Here is a 24,256-nt window from a genome sequence, read left to right as displayed (position 1 = left end):
GTAGCTCAAATCTCACAGCAGGGAAGGAATGATCAACATTCCAGTCTAATCCTAAATTTCAGCACTTTCTCACCTGCAGCTGTGGGAGCTGGAACTGCCTGCAAGGAGCCTGCACAGCCACAGGAACATTGACTGAAACACAGTCAGCAGCAGCTGCAGATATGGGGCTGGATCACACAGGACAGGGACATGCTTTGCTTGGCACAGAGAAGGCAGACACTGCATTCTCCCTGATCACCAAACTTACAGGAGAGGAAAAAACCCAAGGAAGAGTTGCAAGCAAGAGCAGTAGAACAAAATTTTCTTCCTCTTAAGTACAGCAGCCATGGGATAAGGCCCAGAGGTGAAACAACTGTGTCCTTAGAACCCTGGAGCTCACCTGAGCAGCACACTGAGATCCAGAGGATCTGCCCAGCTCTAATCCCCCAAATTCCATTAAATTCCCATTACTCCACTGAAAAAACAGTCAGTGCCATTATTAGAGGAGTCATACAAAGTCCAAGGCACACAGGCCTCTCCAAGCTGCACCACCAGAGAAGCCCCAGTAATCTTGAGCCAGCTACCAGCTCTGGAGAAAAGCATTTCCCAGAACTGCAGATGTAATCAAACCAGCAGAAACCATCATCTAAGTAGGACCTACAGCACAGAGCATTTTTTTTCCTGAACTACAAAAGAGGAACCTCTGCCCTCATAGATTGTTCATTTGGGGCAAAGAAAAACCGAAGATATTCCATCAGCTATTTCTGGTTTGCTAAGAAGGGGGCAGGGGAATAAAAAAAGGCTGCATGATCCCACAGCTGAACCACAGAATTAGAGTCAGGACACCTGAAGTCTATTCTTGGTTCTGGCACCAAGATGGTAAGTCACTTGCCCTGAAAAATGAAAACAGCAGCATAACTGGGAAAAAGCAGAAGATTATTGCATTAACATCTGAGAGCACTGGTTCTCTGCTGCCACTGAGAGCAGGACCCAGCTGACAATGGGGATCACAGCTTCCTGAGGCACAGAATTCACTCCTGTGTGTTTCCAGGAAGTGAAAACAGCTGCCCAAGGTAAACACAAAAATCAGAAGAGACAGCTAAAATGCAATTCAGGATTCCAGTGCCCAGGTAACTGCATTCACTAAGCAGGCTGCCACAACCATAGTTGTCTTTAAAAAGATCAGAACACTGAAATAGAGCAGGTTTTAACATATATCAGTCCCTGAGAGCTTTAAAAGCCAACATATTCAGGTCAAATTCTGCACAACAAGCTTCAGCTTTGCAAGCCTCAAGAACAAACACTTCTATATTTAAGTACCAAACTCCTCTCAATTATCTGCTGCAACATCTAGGGTGCAAACTGTGCTCTGTGTGTTACCTGACGTGATAAGGGTGAGTGACTCATCCTCAGATGCATCACAGTTTGGGGATGTCAGGGCCAGGATACCACCTTTAGAAGGGGGACTGTCTGGAAGGGGGCAGGGAGTTGGCCAGACCCCTCTGCAGGCTGCAGTGAAGGAAAAACAACTGAAAAGAGACTTTAGTCCCAAACTCAATTTTCTTTGAGAAATGGTACACAAGCATCACTGAGGCCTTCAGCTGACATAAAGCCACTGCTAGACTGGCACTCCCAAACCCCACCAGTGATGTCTGCAGCTTGCCAGTTACCTTCCAGAGGTCTGCACCCCTTAGCATCACAGCCTGGGAGTCTGCCTCACCTTCCCCTCCACATTTTTGGGGAGAAAACCAGGCAGAGGGGCAAGGAGGGAGCCAGCATGTCCTCTCAAATGCATGGCACCAGCTGCTGTGCCCAAGAGCAGCTCTGCACTGGCAGCAGCACAGACAGCACCTGTGATTCAGCTGTTTTGCCAGCACCTAAGGGACCAGGCATAGGGGGAGTGAGCTTGGACATGAGAATAGAAGCTGCAATCCTGGCTGGAGATGCTTTTCCCAGTGCCCCAGCCTCTTGTGCAGTGACAGCTCAAGGATCACAGCATCATTTGGAAGGGGTAATTTCTGAGCCAGCTCATGGGAGGTACCCACTTAAGAGTTTTTGTGAAAACACCAAGGCAGAATTTGTTCCTGGAGACCCCTTGGACTACATTATTTCTTCCACCCTCCAGCAGCTTTCCTACTGCTGCTCTGAGAGAGGGCTGGACTGGATAACCTCAAGAGGCCCCTCCCAACTGGAGTTACCCTAAAAACCCCAGTCTGCCAAGAGTGCAGAGGGCCCACAGCCTCTGCTACAGGCACACTGGGAGAGGTCAAGAAGTTGTTCCCTGTGCAGGTTCCATGTGGGAGCACTCATGCCAGCATGTGCTGTGGAGCTTGCAGTAAAGGCACTGAGTCAAAAAGGCCTCTTCTAGAGAGCTCCCATGCTCCTGATGTTGCTGCAGCACAGCCTTTTGGGTCAGCTCTGCCCAGCAAGGAACTGTCATGTTCACTGATTATATGCTTAGCAGTGCAAAGGCTGGAGGAAAACCTCATCTCTCATTTGACTGGTGCAATTTTGGGGATGAATCCTACTCCAGGCCAGGGCTTGCACACACTAAACCACTCTCCCTGCTGCTACCTCCAGTACTAATCACAGGAAAGACTAAGCCATGTATTGCCTGGGGCAGTGCAGACCCAGCAAACAGCAGCTCCAACGCTCTCCTTGGAAGGGAACATGCCTTTTAAGGCTCAATTCCAGAGTAAGTCAAGAGAAATGTTCTCCAAATCACCACAGGACAGTGCCACAGGGCTGCTCCTAAAGCCACAAATCAAACACCCCTCCCTGACAGAAGGGGAGGGTTTTGGGTGGCACATGCCTGCTCCCACAAGCTGCCTTCAGCACAGGACTGGAGCTGCCCTGACCCACTTCGGTTCTGGCTGGATACAAGGAGAGATGCTGCTTGGGTTCCTGTTCTGGTTACTCCTCTATTTGATAAAAATAAACCTGTTTTAAGAGAAGCTGCTCAAATGTAAGCTTTGAGAGTTGGATTGAGAGTAACTTCCATTAGAAACCAATTGCAAGCTCAGGTTTGATACTTCTTTTACTTATTTGATATATTTCATTCTGTTAAGGATCAAATACAGCTGCCACATGAGCAGTGTGCAGCTATTAAGTGCTCCCCACTCCCCAGCACAGGTGGCTGGAGCCAAGCACTGAGGAATCAGCCTACTAAGTGTCAGCAGCTCAGTAAACATTCAAGGAACAAGGGCCTATTAAGTACCCACATCGAGTAAGTCCTTAGAAAAGCACTACAAGCACTAGGATGGCATGGGACAAGTTTTTAGTAAGGCTGTCTCAGGTACTTCTGGAATACCAGCACCAAACAGGAGACCCAGAGTCAAACCAGCTCCCAGCTTTGTGCCCTTATGCTGCAATCATCCACAACCTTCACAGAGGAAGCAACACCAACACATCTGTGATTCCACTACTGCACTCTGAACATCAGCAAGCTGCTCCCAAAGAACCATGCTACTGGGAAAGCCCATCCTCCTTTCCAAGGAACAAAGGAGACAAAAAACATGCAATTCAGGGCCACCACCAAAATTATGGATACCTATTTTCCTGAACCAGGCACAGGTCCAAGGTCAGCAGGAGCTGCCCTTCCCTCTTCATCCCAGCAGCACAAAGGAACCCTTCACTGAGTCTTCTAGGCATACTTAGGCTTAGAAGGAAGTAAATCTCACTCAGGTGGAATGCTCTCCCCCCACACCAACACACCCCTTTCATGACAGGGCAGGGAAAAAAAAATTCTTGGAGATTCTGATGCCAACCTAGTATTGTCCAGACACTGAGCTCTCCATCAGAATGAGCCTCTGAAATCTTCCTCTAACATAAGGAGGAGTTATACATAGCCAAGCAGGAATGTACGGGAGCTGAGGGCACACCTAAGTGTTCTGAAGCCACTTGTCCAAAAGACAGCAGGAAAAACAGCAGGGAGAGACCTGGACATGCACAAAAGAGAGCTCTGTGGAGATTACCATGGGTTAGCCAAGCAGCAAATTAAACAGATGGAGAACTGAGGACCCAAATCCTCTGCCCCAAGCTCTGCATCCAAGCACTCAAGCAACTCCAGGAAAGCCAGTGACAGCCATGCTGTAGTTATAAACAGCCACCCCAGGCAGAGCAGCAACTCTCCCCTGGGGGCTAAGGTGCCCTCTACCACACACAGCATTTGAGGACACTCTCAAAACAGCCTGACCTTGGGGAGCAGCTTTTGAATCCCTCCTGCTGTTATCAAGAAAAAAGGAAAGGAATCCATGACGACAACCATTCTTCCTGTGCAACAGGTCCTTTCTTTCATCTTTCAGACGGGGTTTTGCCTTGAAGACTTCAGAGAGATTCATGCTCTGAGACATCACTATCTGCCAGGCAACGCACAACAGACTGCCCACAGCTCCAGCCTGACAGATTTTAAGCAACTACAGATAAGCAAGCTTATTGCAAAAATGAGTTGCTGTGCTCTGGGAAGCAGAAGAGCCAGGGACTGGGAAGATTCAGCAGCACTTTCATACCATGGGCCATTTCCCCAGAACCAGAGCAATAGGAGCTGCAACCTTGCAAGGTGGAGAATGAGACAGCAGCAGCCACCCCGCAGAGGGCACAGATGAGGCTGGAGCTGCAGTCTCAAGAAAAAAATCCAAGGAAAACTTAAAATCTGTTGCTGCACCAGCAGCTTTAGGCTCACACAAACAGAGAGGCAGATACAGCAAGGTGCTCCATCAGATGCCATCAGGAAGATGAACCTGCTGGGCTCACCTAGAGAGCCCAACATCCTCTCCAGAAGATCTGATCCTGCTAAAAACACTCCAGGTTAGCATTGCAGATTTAGTGTTAACAGACTGGTTTTAGGATGATTTCCCCACGGGCAAGTCTGCTGTCCCACATAGGGACAGCTCCCAATGTAGGGCAGGACAGGCCAGCCAGACCAAGCAGCAGGCAATGCAGGCTGAGAGCCAGGCAGGGAGACCCAAAATCTGCACACAGATGTGCTCTGCACTGCTGTTCTCCACACAAAAACTGGATCGAGACCCCATTTGCTTGTACCCCTTGAGAAACAGGGCAGCAAAGGTAAAGGATACCATCAAGGGCAGCCACACCTCACTGCCTCTTAACCCCTCCTTGCCTCTGAGCTCTGATACACCTCAGCACACGTGCTCTCCTACTGGGAGGCTAAAGGCAGAGAAACAGAATGGCAGCTCTGGAAGTGCTAAAGGCCAGTTCCCCACACAAGTTCCTCTGCAGGTCACCAGGCAGGTTGCTGGGACTTGCTGAAGTATTTCTAGCCTGACAGGTCTAGTGGCAGCAGAGGGTTTGAGACACTGCCTGCTGTGAGACAGCAGTTCAATCCTACAGTCAGGAAGTGCCAGCAGCTCAAGCCTGCAGCAGGCACTGCCTCCAGAGAGCCTCTGGCACGCTCCTCGGAGCTCAGCACACACCCTCTGTGCATTATCAGCCAGGTGCAGAAGGAAAACTCACAAATAACCCTGTCTGAGTGCAAGGAGCTTGGTGGCCCTTTGGGAACAGGGGAGGCAGGCAGGATTGGGGCATAAACAACAGCCCCACTGTTCTCCGACTTTGCATCAGCAGGCATCTGCTCCTGCTGCACCAAGGCAGCGTGGTGACAACGCCCCGGGAGCACAAGGTGACACCAGAAGGCTTTGCAGCCCAAGGTCCGTCCCAAGCTGAGGAAGCTCCCTGCTGGCAGCGACTAGGCACAGGAGAAGAGGTCCCAGCTCATCAGTACTCAAGCACAGCACTGCAGGGGACCACATCAGCAATATTTTTAGACTGATTGTTAGCTATTTTGTTGCATTTCCACCCTTCCAGCCTCCTCTCTGTGGGTCCACACAGCTGAGTCACTGCTGGAACCTTCCAAACGCTTGCCTGCCAGTGGCACACAGCTTTGCCTGGCAGTGCCAGCCCTCCCCCATGCCCGGCCACAGCCCAGCGCTGCCGCAGCCTCACCTGCCTGCAAGACACCCCGATGGAGAGCCAGCCCTAGAGCCGGGCCAGCTGCAGCCTGCCAGCCCTCGGCAGCACTCACACAGCATCTCCTGACATCCTCCCTCTGCCCATCATAGCACAGACAGGCCACCGGGACAGCCAGCACCTGCCAGCTCCTTGGACCCACACAGCTTTCAGACACAGGACACTTCTCTGCCTCCAGAGTGCTCAGAAAACACTCCTGAGCTCCACTGCCACTCCTCCAGGGCCCTGAGGAAGGGCTAAGGCCCCACAGAGATGGGAGGTGTGGGTGGCTGAAACAATACAAAACCGTGTACAGGATCAGCCTTTCACCTCCCAGCCAGCACATACCATCCCCTGCTCTGAGAGCGGGAGAGCAGCAGCAGCCCAGGCCATGAAGCACCCCTGGCCCAGCTGCTGCTTGCCTGCAAAGGGTGTGTGGGAGTGAGAAGGACAACACTGTCTCAAGATCACAACAGTCCTAGCCCTGGACCCTGTGCAGGCCAGAGGCTGCTCTGTGCAGACAGTAGAGCTGCACTTGGGCAGGTCTCACAGCCCAGCCACCCCCTCTATGAACTAATGGGAACACCAGTCAGAAGTGAAGAAACAGGCCTCTTCAGATAGCACTGGGTGCCATCTTCCACCAGCTGTTACCACACTGCCACAACCACCCAGTGGGCACAGACCATTAGAGCCCAGGGCTGTGCCTGAGGCTATACCCAGGCCTCTGCGGCAGGCAGGAGCTCCAGCACAAAGCACTGCAGTCACTGGGGCACCTGACACTAGAGACACTCTGCGAGCAGGGAGGTCACCAGAGCACATTCAAATCCTCTCCAACTCAACCTCCCTCCAGAAACCAGCACCCCTTCCACCCCCTTAGCAGTGAACTCCCACCAGCAGCACGGCCATGCCAGCCCCAGCACCCGAGCTCTGAGGCGCAGAGCCGCCCGGGCTCGTGCCAGCGCGCTGCTCCTCTGCCTGCCGGAGCACTGCGGAGACATCCACACCTCTGCCAAGGCAGGCTGGCAGGAAGCTGGCCAACAGAGCTCTGGAGACAGCTACAGAGGAGCAGGTGGAGCTGGGACATCTGCACCGAGTGGCTGCCTTCATGTGTGACAGCCTCATTCTGCAGCACTGTGCCCACTGTCAGGGTCACTCCAAGGAATGTCACCTGCTCCAAGTGTGCTCTTCATCTATTAAAGACCCTGTGACAGAGGGAACAGCAGGCCTCCAGTCTGCCAACAGCCAGAGGGGGCTCAGAGCAGAGCTCTGAGGCACCTGGCTGGCCCACTGCACACTAACAACTTGGTTCTCCTTCCTCCAAAGTCTCGTCTGGCAATGAAAGTATAGGCAGTAGTGTGTGGTATTCCCTGGTTCATTAGGGGAAGCCCACAGGACGATGTGGAGGTTTGCTCACTGGAGCAGAGCAAGGCTTAATAAAGCTACCGCAGCTGGGCTGCAGGCAGACCTCAAGTGCCCATGCCAGGCCCCACACGCCAAGTCTTGTGGAAATTAAATGCAGAAACTCAAATGATCTGTGCAGATAGAGCTGTTCAAACTCTGCTTACCTCACCATCACTTTTTCTGCTGTTTTACAACTCATGCAGCAACTCAGGGCTGTGTCCCAGAAGCTCTTCCTGTGCTCAAGGACAGCAGTCCTTGCCCCACCAAACATCTACACAGGCAATCCCCACTGCCCAACTCCCCCACCCAAGAAGTTATCTATACTCCTGTCAGCACCAACTCCATGCCTGGGGCCTCTGTGTCACCCAAGTCTGCGCACGGATGCACTCCCCTTTTAACAAAGCAGCATGCTGCTATAAAGGGATGAGTTTCTGTAGCAACCAGGCTGTACTTGTACAAACTCTGCCAAAGCACTAGATCTTTCCACAGACTGATACTTGAACGAACACACTGTTTGTGAAACTGGTTTTTACACGCCTCAAAGGGTAGCAAGTGAACTCTTCCCTGTTTTACCCCTCTGCTCCAACACCAGGCTGAGAGAATGCATTAAGTTTGTGCATGCAGCACTCCTTTCTCCTGGGATTTTACATGGAAGGCTGGTGTCTCAGTTAACTGGACCCCACATCACTCCGGGGGAGGCACCCAGCATCCCTGGAATCCTCCAGCTGATCCCAGCTGCAAAAGCAGACTGGAGAGGATCAAGGGGGAAGGGCACACCAGCCAGCAGTGCATGGCTGCAAGCCCACACCCTGCCCATCACGTACATTTGCGCTGGACCAGAAGAGTTAAAACAAGAAGCCATTCCACAGCATCTCCTGCAGCCCACTGCCAGGCACAGCCTGCTATTTCTAGTTGAGCCTGAGAGTGGAGAAGGATCCCAAGTCTCCCACCGAGCTGAGGAGCTCCTGGCTGAAGTTGTTAGGTGCTGGTTGTACCACACCCCACAGCAGAGCTGGGCGAGTGAGGCTGCCAGGACTTTGGCAATTAGGCACAGGGGGGCCCCTCTGCAAACACACTGCCCCCCCTCCACCTGCAGAGCTCCCTGCCACCAGGGATTTCCTCAGGCTGCTGGAGTGAAGTTCAGCCTCACTCCTACCCAGCGTGTTCAGCCTCCTAATACCACACCCCCCCACCCACTCCCTCCAAACACAGCCAGAGGATTTCTCCTCTCCTGGTGAGGTTATTCCTCCAGCAGCATTAGAGCTCTGAGCAAAACAACCCCAGGCACTTCTCATCTGCAGTGAGCTGACAGCAGAGCAGAGGGGGCTGTGGCACAGGCAGCCACAGCCTCCCCAACTCAGCTGTCACATTACACAAGCACCTCAGCTCGAGAAGCCCCCATTAGCCGCCACCAGCGCCCTGTTACACAAGCACATCGCTCCACATTAGCTTGAAACCAGCCAAAACCACACACAGAATCCAACAACTGTTGCTGCATGTGTCAGCAGACTCACCGGACTGCGTGCTGGTTTGTGCTGCAGTGTCAGTGTCCTGGGTGCTCCAGGGTCTGTCCCACCCTGTCAGGTTGAGAGACTGCAGGCCAAGGCACAGATCGTTGGTGTCTGGGAGGCCACGGGAAGACTCTTGCGTGGACGTAGGGAAGAGCATCCTGCTTGCCACTGCTTCTTCAGAGTCCTGGATGTCTGCTCAGATGGAGAACAAACAGAAGCTTGAGAGTTCAGGGCTGCTTTTTTCTTTTTAAAGCAGGAGTTTTCCAAAGCATTAAGCCCCAAGCCAGGTTTCGCGTCGCTCTGAAGCCACAGCTCCTGCAACCAGCAGTTGCACCCCAAAAGGGAGGGCTACCATATGTCCAGAATCCAGCCCCCCACCCCCCAGCCCCTCCACCTTCCTATCCCGTCTGCATTACTGACTGGGTCAGCATGTGACCAGGCTGCTGATGCTTACTGTGCTGACAGTGACGTCACTCAGCCATGCAAGAGAACTGCATCAGCTCTTACAAAATAAAGGTAAAAAGAAAGGATAAGATTTCCCCTGACAGACAAGACGGTAGCAGGAAGGAAGAGGAGCAGTTCCAGTAAATCAGGGGAGGCAGGCAGCACAAAGCAGGGCTCGTAGCAACAGAGCACAGTTAGTTTTAGTGCTACCCAGCTCTCCTGTCCCCGCCTCCCTCCACCCACAAAACCCAAAAACACTTTAGTCCTGGCCAGCTTCCAGCTGCTGGCTCCAATTCAGAGCCGATGCAAAGCTTCGCAATTCTGCTGGCATAATCTGTTTGGTTGAGCCTGGCCACTGTGCCTCACTGACTCGGCATTGTTTACCCCTGAGTAACAAGGATAACCTTCAACCCCCACTACCCAGAGAGCAGCCCATTATCCCTGGTCCAGCCTGAGCAAGCACAACCCACTGGTACAGGGGGAAAAGCTGAGCAGACCCATTTCACATCAGGAATTTCTCTTGGCCTGTTTACCTTTTGCCCGCCCGGTCCCCCCTTTCCCAGCCCTCCCCTGCAGGGTGTTCACAAGCCTACAGGACTGGAGATGCAGATTCTCTAGTTTAAGCCCGTGCCAACAGCCTAAGGAAACACAGCAGGTTCATAGTCTGAGAATTCCAGTTTAACGCAGGGATCTGGGGGCTGGTGAAACCACAAGATGCTCAGCTGTGCTAACCAAAAATCTGAGTCAGAGGGCATTTATAAGCCAACTCCCAAGCAGCAGCAGCTGTCTCCTCCTCCTCCCCCTGCCCCCACAGCCTCCCACTGTGCCATCAGATGTACACCTCGCTCCACACACTGCTCCCAGCTCTTCCGCAGGCGCCGCAGTCACTCCAGCCTGTCACATTCTCTCTCACGTGCAGCCCCAGCCATCCCAGACTGCCCCACAGCGTTCCTGGCCTCCTTTTCCACATCCACATCCCAGGCCACCCGGATGCCCACGAGCAAAGGCTGATGGCACTGAGTAACCTGAGTGACACGGGCCACTGCTGCTAGAGGCAGGACCCTTGCCTTCATCCCATGGCAATTTGGAAGCACCAGCATTCCCAGACCCCAGTGAGAACACTGAGGTGCTGCAGCATGATTAGAGAATTTAAAGCCACATAACCTGCTGGCAACATGCCACCATTCCCCTCCCAGCTGCAGCCTCCTCCACATCATTCCACCAGGTTAGCATCCACCAGTGTGTTCCTACTCCTAGTAGTACTAGTACAAGCTGTAGTGCCAATTCAGTCACATTACTACCAAGCACCTGTAACAGCATCTATTCCTCTGACAGTGGCACACTGCATCTCCAGTACAGTACTTCACTGCATCAATTCTCCCCAGACAGCTTTTTGATTGCTTGTTTTGGACATCTCTAACATAGGAAGGAGAGGATCAAGACACAGTGCTCAGCCAACTCAGTTCCCACAGCAACCATAACTTGTCCATATGAATATGCAACATTCCTGCCTTTATGAAAAGGCACAAGTGTCGTGCACAGATCCCTGGTCACAGGATACTCCACTCCCTTTGGGGACCAGGGATCTTGCTAGGTCTCAAAAAGAATAATTCCCACCAAGCTTCATCTTTTGGGAAGCATGGACACAGTAGAAACACACAGCACAGCCTGGATGAAACCCACAACTGAATAAATAAGGAAAATAGGGAACACATTTATCTGTGACGGGAAGCACCCACTCCACAGCATCCAGCCATGTTTTCCCTCACTATCCACATTTTTCAGGAAATAAACTGTTTTGTTTAATTGAACCAAATTAGATTCAAGTAAATCATCCATAATTCCCTCTGACTTCAATCCACATTAAAAACAAACTCCCTGCAATCCAGTTACAGCTCTAACTGTGGAAGCAGAGAGGAGAATCCACTCAGATAACCAGCAGTTTTTAATTAGACCTTTTCCCATCAGAAGCCAACAGCCAGCCCCAACTGCTTCCCCTTTAATACTCCCAAGCCAGGCTGAAAGAGATGCAGGTCATCCAGGCAAAACACCAACTAAAAAGAAAAACAAAGAGAACTTAAATAGACTTCTGGACTAGTTATTTTTAAAAGTCAAGTGTCTGGAGATTTGTAACAAAGCAATCAATTGTTGTAGGTAGAAAATAAAACAAATCAGATACCAAAGCAAGAAGAATTACATTTTTAACAAAAATTCAGTCTAAAGAGTCATAACTTCAAGTTATTAGTAAGTAAATGTCTACCAAACAGTAACTTCACTTTGCAATCTGACACAGCCCAACCTAAATGCTTTCCTGCAGATTTTTCCAAGCACCAACCACCAACACAAGCCCTTCCAACCTGGATTTTTCCCTGGAGTTGCCACTGGAAGCCAACCATCCTGGCAGAGGGAGCAGCACTACACTGGGCTTGTGCCCGACAGCCTGGGAGAGACTAAACTCCTGCCTCCCAAGCCTGTTGGGTTTGATTTCAACAGCATGATGAGAACAAAGTACTTAACAAAACACTCCCTTGCTGGCCTTGGAGCAAGTGTCTCTCCTGGGCAACTCCCTCCTGCCTGTCCAGGAAATCCCTGTAGCCAAGCCACAGCACAGCACAGGCTAGACAGCTTCACACATCATTGTCCACATGGAAAGCTGCATTTTCCAGACTTTAACTGTGAGCCCTGGATTTAAGACATTCCAAAGGCTCTTGAAGGTGAGGATCTCCAAAGATGACCTCTCACCTGCAGGCAAGGACAGCTGTCCCTGTCCCCAGCCCGTCCTCCCCACTCACATCACTTTAGGCAGGTTAGTTTCCACACAGGAAGCTGGGCTGGGGAGCTCATCTGGTTAAGATGAAGCCACAGGGAGTTAATTTTAAGCCTGGTTTGCTCCCCTGATCTGGTATGCAGCACGGCTGCACCAACCAGGCACTTCAAACAAGAAAATATTTAGGAAATTACAGCCTAAGCCTGCTTTGGAAGTATCTACAAGGCCTGGCAGCAGAAGCTGTGATCCACAAGCAGGTTGTGGATTAAGGGAGCATGATTCAGTTCCCAACCCACAGCAGCAGCATCTCTGTGCCATCAGTCTGGAAAGGTGGTGCTACAACCTAGCACAAAGGTGTTCAGATATTTGAGCCTTCCAGATCTGGGAAGGCCAGCTAACAATCCAGCAGTTTCTTTCTCTTTTCTCAATGGTTAAGCAAACACGAACCAAGTCAGATCCCATTCCTACCACCTCCACAGCCAGTACAGCTCTCTTTGCTCCCACATGCTGGTTCCCACCAGACCCTGAATACAGATGAAGCACCTCCTTGAGTGTGGGCCCCAAGCATTAACAGCAACAAAATAAGCCCAGCTCAATTATGAGCTCTATTCCCCTGACAAAACCAGATTCACACCATGGACTAGAGCTTTGACCAAGGCTGAAGTTCCAAACCAAATCTGGAGAAGCCAGAGGAAGCAGCCTTCAGGTGACAAACAGGGAGGCAGCAGCCAGCAGTAACATTCCTTTGCATGTCATACTTCTCTGCATCTCCCATTGTAAAGGCTGGGAATTGCATCCCTGAAAATTAAGCCTCTCAAGTGCCTTCTGCACACAAGACAAACAGATATCCAAGTGAAAGCTTTCAGATGAGCCAAATGTATTCCTGAAGTGCAGTGGAGGTCATTAGAGACTTAGAAAAGCACTTGTTCAGCACAAACCTACTAGTTACAAGAGGTTTTTCTGAAACACAGCTAAGCATCTCCCCTCTAATCTGAAAAGTTCCTGAAGTGGAGACATTTGCTGCTGCATGATCTGTTCCACAGCCAGATGAAGGAGTCTGCCTTATTCCATAACCACAAACACTTGAGCAGCTGGTGAACAGCTACTTCAGAAACCAAGAAAGAGGCACTGCAACAGTCTTGCTGCTCTACCTCTCCCTCTTCCAAGAGTAACAGACACTGCCACAGAATTACAGCACCAAAACCTGAGTGGCAGAGCTCAGTACACATCAAAACTGCTGCATCTTTGGGAACACTACCAATCTGTAACCACAGAAGAACACAACACCTTTGGCCAAGTCCCTGCTCCGCAGAACACTGATCTGCTTTTCCATCTCCAATTCTGATAAAAAACCCAACTACTAGAGCCACTTTCCAGGAGAGAAGCATCATGCTTGTGTAGGCAAAGACAGCAATGTGACACTTCAAAGGGCAACAAGAACAAGGGAAGCAAGTGTGCTTTTTCTGGGGCATAGGTGTGGAATTTCCCTATTCTGGATATGCATGTGGCATCCAGTATTACTATGGGGCAGGCAGAATGGCTCTGCCACCTTCAGGTGAGCTCCTAACAGTCACACTCTCCCTCAGTGCCTCCAGGTAAGCAGAGCTACCTTCTGAGTCTCTACATCCTAGAGCATTTTGTTCCCTGATTCAAGACCATGTGTATCAGATCAGCTACAGCCAGTGCTACCTGGAACATTTCCTTGGGGCTGCAAGGAAGGAAGAGCAGAAGAATTCACATTACAAGTATCAGAGACACTTTTTGGACGGCTAAACAAGTGATAGGTTGTTAACTGCAATTGACTGCAGTTAAGAGCAAACAGGAAGCCGATTTAGTCATCAGCTAGTCTGGGTATGCATTTGTCCTTCAGTTTTCCTTAAATAAAGCTGCCACTGAGTCATTAAAGCCTGATGGACCACAACTAACAGCATTTACACACTGAACTTGGCACCTGAAGCCTCTCACATCCAAAGGAAGTAATATAGGCATCTCCCATTCCTTCACACAACAGACTGCCAAGTTAGAGCAAAATAATGGCTGCTTTGTTGCTGTTAAATGAGCAAAGCTTAATGACAGGTCAATGTTGCTGGGACACCTGGGGTACCCACACAAGTTCCTTTTGAAGGCACAGCCTTCAGCTGAAGCCAGCAACAGGGATGCAAAAACTCCCGCGGGAGCTTTACTCCCAGTTCCACTAAAGCTGGAAGTTGTGCCTACAGTTACAAAAGCTGGTGTAGGTAGCAGCACCTTCCACCCAGCAAGGCCCAGCTTTAAATCCTGGAAAACAAACCACCAGCCAGTTAAGAAACTGGCCTTGATCACTTTCTTATTCAGAGAAGTGATAAACATACGCAACAGCTTTAAAAGCACATTCCTTGCACAGCAGCTGCTCAAGGACAGGCAGCTGCTCCAGCAGCACTGTCAGGAGATGCAGATTCCTGCCTCTGTCAAGGCCACACTACCTCTCCCATCTCCAGCACCACACAAAAAGCCACTAAACATTAAGGCCCACACTGAGGAGGCTCTGCCTTTCTCCAGAGAGGACTGAGGCAGCCAGACAGGCTGTAGTTCTGAAGCACCATGACCCTGCCCCAGAAGCCACCAGACAGGTTCTACAATGACAGCTCTCCCCACACCACTGCACCAGAGTTTGGGAGAGCACCTTGAGCCTGGGGCAGCTAGCCACAAACCTCAGGGAGGGTGGTCACCTGGGCATCCCAACACAGCTGGCTTTGACAAGGCAGTGAAGCTCACCACAGATTATCATCAGCTGCAAGCTGATCTTTAGAGAGATCCAGCTTTAGGGGTGACCAGCTGAACCTGCAGCAGCAGTCCCAGCTCTGCCCAGAACAGGATAACACTCTGCATGGATCCAGGAGTGCTGAATCAGCTTGTCCTCTCACATTGCTCAGGCTGCTGCTGCACTGATCCCAGCGTGGCCTCACTGTCAGCCCAGTAAAGTGCCCCCACACGTGTCTTCCCCAATAGCATTAGTGAAAGGTCATGAACTTCTGCCATCTCTTCTCCACCACGTGTAATCCTCTTAGGGCTCAAAGGGGCTTCTTCAACAAAAGTCCAAGCCAGGATAAATTTATTTTGACATGAAGATGACAACTGAAAAGCTTGAGGAACCACAAATAGATTAAAGTCCAAGCATTTACTGCTGGTATAAAGCCTCTCCCAAGCTCTGCCATTAAGAGTTTAAGCTATAAAAAAGTCTTTTCACCTGTTATAGCTACTGCATTCCTGGTGGATCTCAAGAGTCATTAAGCCTGCCCAAGCAAGGAGTTTCATGATAATCTAGTCTAACTACAGTTGCTCCTGCACAAAATAAAAGCACCACAGACCCAAGAATTATATTCAGAAGTGACTTAGAGCAATGTCAAAACACCACCCGAGATGAAGGATCTCTGCTCCACTGGTCACCTACTCAGAAGTTCACTCAAGGGCAAGGAAAAAAGCTCCAACACCCTGTTCCAGGCTTAACCCCTGCCCAGCACCTGCACTATACTCAATTTCAGCAATCAACTGCTCAGCCTTACAGCAATCAGGTGTGAATTTCTGCACAACCTAGGCCAGGGTCCAAAGTAATTGCCCCATTTATATATCATAGATGCCCCAGGATTCACATCCTTGCTGACACTGCCATCTTTTTCATGGAGAAAACTCATTAGCAACCTATCATACAGTAAGAGCATCTCCTGCACTTTTCAGCTGCCAAGACAGGACAAGCCTTGCAAAGCTGCTGCATTCAGACCCTCCTTACCTGGCCAGAGGTTCCAGCTCCAACATTAAGGAAAGAAGGCTGGGACTGCAGGGAGACCAGTAGCTCTGAGCTGAGGACACTTTGGCAGATGCTGACTCATCCATGAATTTATAGCTGATAACTGCTGGCCCAGGTTGTTCTCCTATCAGTACTTTCACATTTCCATTAGCCCAAGGCAGCCCCCCTCATCAGGGCCTAGTATCCTTTGGGAAGTGAGGAATTCTTTCCTCACAACATCATAAGCATTTCTGCCACTATACAAGGGATTTGGCACAACCGAAACTCTCCTGTCTGGGTAACTACTGCTGAGCAAGGCCCCCACCCCAGTCCCCAGCACTCACTGGTGAGATTGGTCTTCAGCTGCCAGAGCAGGAAAAAAAGCTGCTTAGGGTGTCCCCAAAACACAACTTAGGTTAGCCTGCACCAAAAGGAACATTTGCTAGAGGAAGGTGCTCTTTTTTGCACACAAGTGCCAGTGTACTTGCCCTATGAAGTCTTCCACAGGACTTTCTGATCACCTGAAACAAGCACTTTAACACCACTGGGGAACTCAAGAGTTTCCAGACAAGGCATCACCAGCAAGACAGCCTGGTCCAGATGCCCCCAGGAAAAAACAGAGTAAGTGACTGAACAAGCAGAGATTTGCAAACGGCAGGTCAGTAAAGTTTTACTTCAGCACTAGGCAAAAACCCCCATGCTTTAGTGTTTTCAAAGTAAAATACAGCACTGCAAATTAAAATTGCTGTGCCAGCTCTTAAGCCCAGACCCAAAACCAGAACTAGCCCATACCTTCACAGAATCAATCTGCTCTAGCAGGCAGATGCATCTCCTTTATAAACTAGTTAACTCTGGCAAGCTCAAACTCCATCAGGAAATACCATGAACATGTTCTAAGATTCTATTAAATAGTCCCATTCCAAATGGAGCAATAGCTAAGATTTCAACAAGTAAGCCAGAAATAACTCTTTTATGAACCCACTGCAAGGAGATAAAGGAAAGTATTCTTGTTTATTTCTCCTTTATGCTTCCAGTGCAACGAGATCAGATAGAGCACTGGCCACTACTGTGACACAGGCAAAAAAATAGCCAAACCAGCTCAGTCCAACAGCAAATCTTTAAAAATGCACCACTAATCTGAACTGGTTAACAATCCCTACACCACTGCTCAGGAGTAGCCAGCATAGCCCTCAATGCCACCTTACCAGGCAGGTTTCAAGCAGTGCTGGCCATGGATCCGGGCCTCAAAGCAAGCAATTCACTTCCTCTGGTATTTCTGCAGTGCCAGCATGGGATCACATGGCCAGATCAGCCCCCGGTCAACACTGCTAAATCCTCAAATACCCAGGAGATTAAGCTGCACTGGAAGTCATCTGGTAGCAGTCATTTTGCTAGCCCAGAACAAAGTTACACTGTACAGGCATGAAACCAGCTCACACAGTACCCAGATACCCATTTAGAACTTTTTTCCACACCCATTTGATTAAACCTCAGATTACCCATTGGACCAAGGCGACTCTGTCTCCAGGTGACTGCAGAGAAACCTGCTTGCCCAGGGCACCCTGTAGGGTGATCAGCTGGGGAGGCTCAGCCCTTCCCACTCTGTTTTCAGACATATCCTAGGGACCAGTTTGTTTCCAATAATGGCTTAAGTATTTCTGGACCCTGTAATTCAGAGGCTGGAGAGGCAAGAGCAACCACTTTCAAGTGTCCAAATCCTTGGCACAAGCACTGCTGCTCAAAGGTGTGCTGGCAAAAGGAGTATCAGGCACAGGTACATTCACTGGCAGACCTGGGCTGCTGCAAAGGGACAAAAGCATGTCCTTTACTTGAATAAAAATAAGACTAGACCAAACACTCTCCACTTTGGCACAAAACTTCTGTCTTGAGGCAGCAGAAGATGCCCACTCCTCTCAGCCTGGAAGAAACAAGCTTGCAGCACAGATTTCATCACACCAAGCTTGCTTTGCAGGGAAGTCTGCACCCACCTGTGCTCTTACATGCAGGTTAACTAACCCATGGCAAGTATGTTTTTTCAAAATTGTTTTGTAATTTCCATGTATGCAGCAACTCAGCCTCCTTTAACCTTGAGAGCAGATTAATCATGACTCCAGCAGAGGCAGACTAAAGGAGTCTGCTGGGGGTATTCCCACCAGGAACTGACAAGTAAGGCAGGGAGCACTCACATCCTGCCCACAGGGACCCACTGCACCTCCAGGCACCTCCACACTGTCAGGGAATACACGGATTATTCATTTCAGGCACACAAGCCCCCCGGGTTCCAAACACGCCAACACTCACACCATTGAGGATTACCACCACCACCACCTGGTCACCAGGTCCCAGCAAGTGCCTCCCCCCTCCAGCAGCCCCCCTCCATCACCTGGCAGGGCGTCACATTTGCTTTTTGTGACAGGCGTGGTGCAGACTCCACTGAAATCCAGAGAGTTGTCCAACATGGCATTTATTCGGCGGAATATATCCGCATTGCTGCAAGTGGAAAGTGCAGGGGCATTCGGGCTATCCCAGCAGTCTTTTATGTTCCTCACAGGATCTTCTTTCTGGTAAAAAAGAACCAGTATGTGTGTCAAATAGGCAAGTACTCAGCTTTCAACACATTGTGGAAAGCCTGGACCGCCTCCAATAGTCACATTAGCTTAGGTCTTAGCAACACTCAAACCCAATTCTTGGCATTAAAGAAGCAGTTAAGCAAACCAGTCAGCAATGTGCACACTGGATCAGACTGCCCATCACACACAGGTACCCGGGATGGACTTCAGTGACAGCCACACCAAACCAGCTGGGTTGTGAACACAGCTCCCTGCTGTTTTTCCCCAGCATATCACAACACCAGCAGAGACCTGATTAATGAGGGCACACACTTTCTACCCCGAAATCAGTTTCCTGACACCAAGGGTCAAGTGGGATGCTCATGGTCCAGGCAGACACCACAAGGAACCACAGCAATTCCTCTTGTGCCTGGCAAGGCTCACCTCACTTGCAGAAAAAGATCTGAACACTGCTGCCCAGCTAATCGAACAGCCCCAAATCCTGAGGAAAGGCAGAAGATCAAACCCTGATCTTCCCTTCACGCAGCAGCTCCTGACCTCAAAGACAGGAACCCCAAACCATCTCTGCTTTAGCACAACCCTGCACAGGCACAGATCCACCAGCATCAAGGTTTTGCAACCACCCTAAATAAAGGATGACCTATGTAAAGCTTCTGCCGAGAAACATCAAACCCCTCCTGCGCTCTGATGCCGGTCCAGAGAACCGGGAAAAGCAGCTGCTTTCCCAGCTCTGCTCACAAGCCACTGACATGCAGGCACCACATCCGAGCCTCTGACACCTCAGAAGCCGCTAAGCTTCATCGCTACCAACGTTTAGAGGCCGAGGACAGGCCCAGCCGCCCCCCAGAGCCAGGGCAGAACTCTGCTCCCGAACACGCCGAGCAATCGGTATCGCCGGCAATTAAGACCGGCTTCAAAGAGAGGAGCAGGGAGGAACAACCCTGCCAGTCCTGGCCTCCGGAGCAGAATGCTGGCCATTAAATCAAGTTAAACTCAGATCTGAAGAACTGAAGAGCATCAAGTCTGGCAAACGAGCCCCTGCTCCTCCAACACACACACCGAAGCTCTAAATGGGTCCATTTGTACTTGTCAAGAAGATACTTAATACAGGCACCTCTTGGACGTGCTACCGCAAGTTTCGGGCGCCTCACTTACCTCCAGTTCTGCTTCACCCGCAAACAAGTCTGAAGCACCGAGCTGGTTTTACTTTCAAATGGTCCCTTGCTGATCGCTCAAGGAGGCTGTCTAAACCGAACTCCACAGGGAGACGGAATATAAGCCCAGCCCATGCCTGGCGCTTACATTCCACCCCCCACCTCGCCATTAGACGCTCACGATCCGATCGTTTTCTCCAACGACCCACCACATAGCTAAAAAGCAAAGGAAACCCAGTCCTGGAAGCAGCAGGAATAAGCTACTGAACCAGCACGGTGCCTGCAGGCGGGACCTGAACAATAGCTGGAGAACTCCAGCCCGTTTCGGACTATTAGCATCTCTTCAGCGCTGAGGGCCGGCTATTGAAATGCCAGAGCTGTGCAGGAAACCACGCCGTGGAAAGCCAGTGTCCATAAAGGACACGGAGGAGTCCTGCAACTTTATTCGAATAAAGAGAGAGACTGTCCCCTGGGGCGCACGCCCGCAGCGTTTTCTCTGTTTTGGCAGGCACAGCCTCCTTTCAGCCTAAACTCCCGGCTGCATGTTGCCCTCTCCCTTTCCCCACTGGATGAGGTACAGCCTTTCCCGAAACGCCTACCACATATTCCCTCTTTAATCACATCATTTTCCCCCCAAAGTTCAGAAACTCAGGATTGTATGAACCCTCTGTTTCATAAGCCAAACCGTCTGTGTTCTGTGACAAACTGCGGCTTGAAGGCGGTAGAGACAGTAAGAACCATTCCAAAGACGTTAATACCCATAACCCTCACCCATGGAATTGTATGTAAATATATGAGCACACAGAGCCCACCGCCAGACAACGTGCTGGTTCTCTGGAACATTTACAAGAGTGGAACAGGTAAGGCTGAAAGCGAGCTGCAGGCTGAGAGAACAGGCAGAGCATGCTTTAAGTCATCTTTATAAAGAGCAGCTGGAGTACAGAAGCTCAAATTACAAAAGTATTGCCAGTCATCTTTAATAAAAAGGAGCGCCGCATCAGGCTGCCTTGGCACAAGCATGAAACTCCACATTCTACTCCTGTTCCTGTAAAAGGACCACACTTCCAGCAGGAGGCAAAGCTTTTCCCTAGGAATCTGCACTAGTGAGACAAAATAACCCGGAGCAGCCAGCTGTACGCCCCACCCGTTCCTTCGCATTTAATCCCCACTACTGGCAGCACCACTCCTGCTCCAAACAGGAACCAGCGAGAACACAGCCAAGCCTTTCCACAAAAATCCCCTCTGTTAGAGAGCTTTTAACCCTCGATGGTAAAGGATATCCCTGAGATACTGCAATCATCCTGCACATAGGGTAGGGGGGACCTTACAGCACTGCAACCCCTTGTAGGAAGGGGCTCAGAGCTCACCCTTCTCCTCCCTCAACTCTAAAATAAGATACCCCTTTGCAAAGAGCTTTGCAAGTCTCCAGAGCACTTAGAGCTCGGAGAGGATGCTAGAAAGTCTGCAAACTTGAGAATCCACCCAAGTGCTTCTGTGTGGGAGTCAATACCAAACCCAGTGAAACACCCCGCCTGAGGCTGCATCCCCACAGCCGGTGCCACTCTATTTATCCCCAGCCAAGACGAGAAACACAGCACTCCAGAGCCCAGGCAGCATTTGCTTTCCCTGTCCCACCTGGAACGATTTGGCAAATTCAACACACTGCCTCTCCAGGCTTCCCTGGAAGCCCTCCACACTGCAGCTACAAACTACAGATCCTCTTTGCTTCCAGAGGTACAGCAGCACTGTACAGAATGCAGCACTGGTGGGTCCTCTTCACATCACATGAGACACCCTGGGGTGTAAACAGTGACCCAACAATCATTCTCAGCCATTCCATCCCGTTACACCTCACAATCCAAATCCAGAGGCATGGACACAGTCCTTTGAAGGGATGAACAAGCCAATGGAGATGCTGATCCAGACACACAGCAAGATGAAGTTCATGCAGGAGGGCAGTCCTCCACATCCTGCCTCTCAACAAAACTTGAATCCAGGCAGGAAAACTCATCCCCAGAACACTACGGTTTCAAGGAGGGTACTGAAAGGCTCCAGACCCCTCTTGCAACCCAAACACATGGAATTGAGAAAACAAGTGTCAAGAAACAGGGAGGAGTTCCCCTCCCTCAGAGTAACAGCACCAAGCAAGCCCTACCACCACGGCAGAGAGCTTGTTTTGCCGGCTGTGCTTCAGAAAACTGGCAAGTCCCTGGAGCTCCCATCCCACCAGCCCCAAGCAGACCCAACACCCTGCAGAGTTTACCTACAGGAGGGTCGGCTCCAGGCACAACCAGCAGCACTCAGTTGGTGGCATAACACACCTGTGCAGCAAAACACCCCAAAGTTGTCCAAGGTCAGTGGAAATGAGGAACCTCCACAGCCCCCAGGCACACACACCTGCAGGAAACCTAGAGATAATGAAATCCCAGGGCTAGGCAGAACCTGCAGCATCACAACAACACTGGCACAGGATTATCACAGTCTAATCCTTAGGGAAGTCATTAAACACAGCTCGGCTGCCAATATGACCAAGATGTACATTAGCTCCTGGGGATACTGGGGAGCAGGCAAGGCTCATCCACCTCAGTTACAATCCAGCCTTTGCTTTTTTACATCTTCCATAGAAATCCCACCCAGGCAGTGCCATGCTGATGCCCAGAGGGTTGTTGGAGCTGTAGCTACAGCCAAGAGGGCCTTCAATACCAAGGCAAAATTTAAGATGCTGTTAAAATGGTGCCCATGTCAAAATAACCAATCCAAGATGGCTCCATACTTTATGAAAGGCAGCTCAGAACATCCTTTTTTGCTGGTATGTTTTGCTTCCCAAGTTGAAGTCAGCCACACCCATGCAAAACACGACATTGGTGTAACCAAGCATCACACTCCCACCCCCAGCTGATCCCAAAAAGGGTTATTAGGCAAGGCTGCATCAGCTCTCCCACCATCAGCAAGGCTAAAGTTAAGCAGCTGTCCCAGGGTTTACTGAGTAGAGGCATCTTGAACACACCTGGTTGGAATTAAGACTGATCTTAATTCAGAGGGGAGCACAGACTTCACAACAATACCAAGTTTTGCCAAAATCCCTGCTTTTAAAGGCATTTCACCATCAAGGCAGCTATTTTTCAGGGGTTTTTTGGAAAAAAAAAAAACCACTTTGCAGCCATCACTCCCAAGCAGCTTTGTACATGAGCAATACCCATAGCTGCCTGTTGCAGCAGATTATCAAAGCTGAACAAGGTTTTAATTGGTGTAGGAAGACTGTTACTGCAGTCTAGACAAACTGCAGAAAAGCAATGATGTCCTGGAGCTCTTCCCTGAGCCCAGCTCCCAACCCTGTGCACAGCTGCACCTGAAGCCCCTCACCAGCTCTCCAGGTGCCAGCACACCTTGTTAGCCCATGACACAAGCGCCAGTAATAAGCATTAATTGGCTTCAGCTGGGGAATACCAAACGGTAAAACAAAAAAACTTGTTTTTCAACGGACTTGTCTCACTCAGAAAAGTCACCTTTGCCGACACTCAGTTACAAATTGAGTCTCCTGTGTCACCCCCTGCCCCAGCCAGACACAATATGGAGCTTTCAGCATACAGTTTAAGAATAAAACAGCACCTCCAATTACCTTACTAAAATAAAGGCAGTTTAAATGTGCACAAAAATACAACTTGCATGACTACAAGTGCCCACCGCAGCCAAAACATGCCCCACCATCCAAACCTAAGCTCAGCACCTCCAGCCCAACTTCATTCCCCTAAAACCCTGGGAAAAGCGGGATAATAGGTTGCTAGGCTAGGATCAGGTTTCCTTTGCCGTTTCGCTGAGATCAGCGGGGGTCAGTTAATAGATTCCCTGAGCTCCAGCAGAGCCCCGTGCTCTCCTCGGGTGTACCACTCGAGGCCAGCCCAAACGGAGCGGAGACCCCACATCAGCGCCCCACAGGAGGCGGGGAGCGCCACCCGCCCTGCCCTGAGGGCTCGGGCGCCATCCCCGCTGCGCGCCCGCAGAACAGGCGGGAACGCCGCCCCAGCGGCACCGCCGCGCGTCAACACGTGGCGAGGCGGCCTCGCGGGCGGCACGTGCTCGCACTCACCGGCGGGAAGGCCATCGGCAGCACCGGAGGCGGGCGGGCGGTCCCGGAACGCGGCAAAGGCCAGGTAAGAGGACAGCGAGGACACCGGGAGCAGCGGGAACGCTTCCTGCCTCGCGGCTTTTATGGGCCGGGCCGGGCCGCGCCTGGGGCGGGGGTGGGGGCGCGGAGGGAGGGGAGGGTGTGCCGTGAGGGGCGGGGCTGCGGCGCATGCGCGCGGCACGCGCGGGCCGCGTGACGCCTGCCCGCCGCCATGGGGCGGTTCCCGCCATCGGCCCGGGCGGCGTGAGGGGCAGGCGCTCCCGCGGGTTAAACGCGACCCCGAGGGATTCAATCAGCCCCCCAGTCCGGCTTCAGCCACCCTCCCAGGGACACCTCAGCGCTGCCAGCTGCCACGTGCTCGCTGTGCCCCCTCCGTGAGGGGAATGGGACTCCCTAGGCAATAATTTGAGGTCCCTTAGGGCAGGTTTAGTGTCATCATTTCTTCGCACATGGGCTGTGGTACTGATTCAGCCTCCTCGGCTGTGGCTTGAAGTTGGTAGAGGCAGTAATAACCATTTCAAAGACGTTAATACCCATACCCTCACCCATGGAATTGTTTGTAAATACATGAGCACAT

General features: G+C 50.9%; 1 protein-coding gene across 1 annotated transcript in view; it reads right to left on the bottom strand.

The window, feature by feature from the left end:
- Positions 1-23,759, bottom strand: part of CPEB1 (cytoplasmic polyadenylation element binding protein 1) — a 37,293-nt gene extending 13,534 nt beyond the window's left edge. Inside the window, 3 exon segments of the mRNA XM_079317944.1 lie at positions 8,859-9,047; positions 18,213-18,390; positions 23,641-23,759. Coding sequence (XP_079174070.1) covers positions 8,859-9,047; positions 18,213-18,390; positions 23,641-23,655 — 382 coding nt within the window. The 5' untranslated portion in view covers positions 23,656-23,759.
- Positions 23,760-24,256: the final 497 nt, after the last annotated feature.

This window comes from Erithacus rubecula (assembly GCF_903797595.1).
Source record: "Erithacus rubecula genome assembly, chromosome: 14".
NCBI classification, from domain to species: Eukaryota; Metazoa; Chordata; class Aves; order Passeriformes; family Muscicapidae; genus Erithacus; species Erithacus rubecula.
This window is presented reverse-complemented; position numbering and strand designations above follow the sequence as displayed.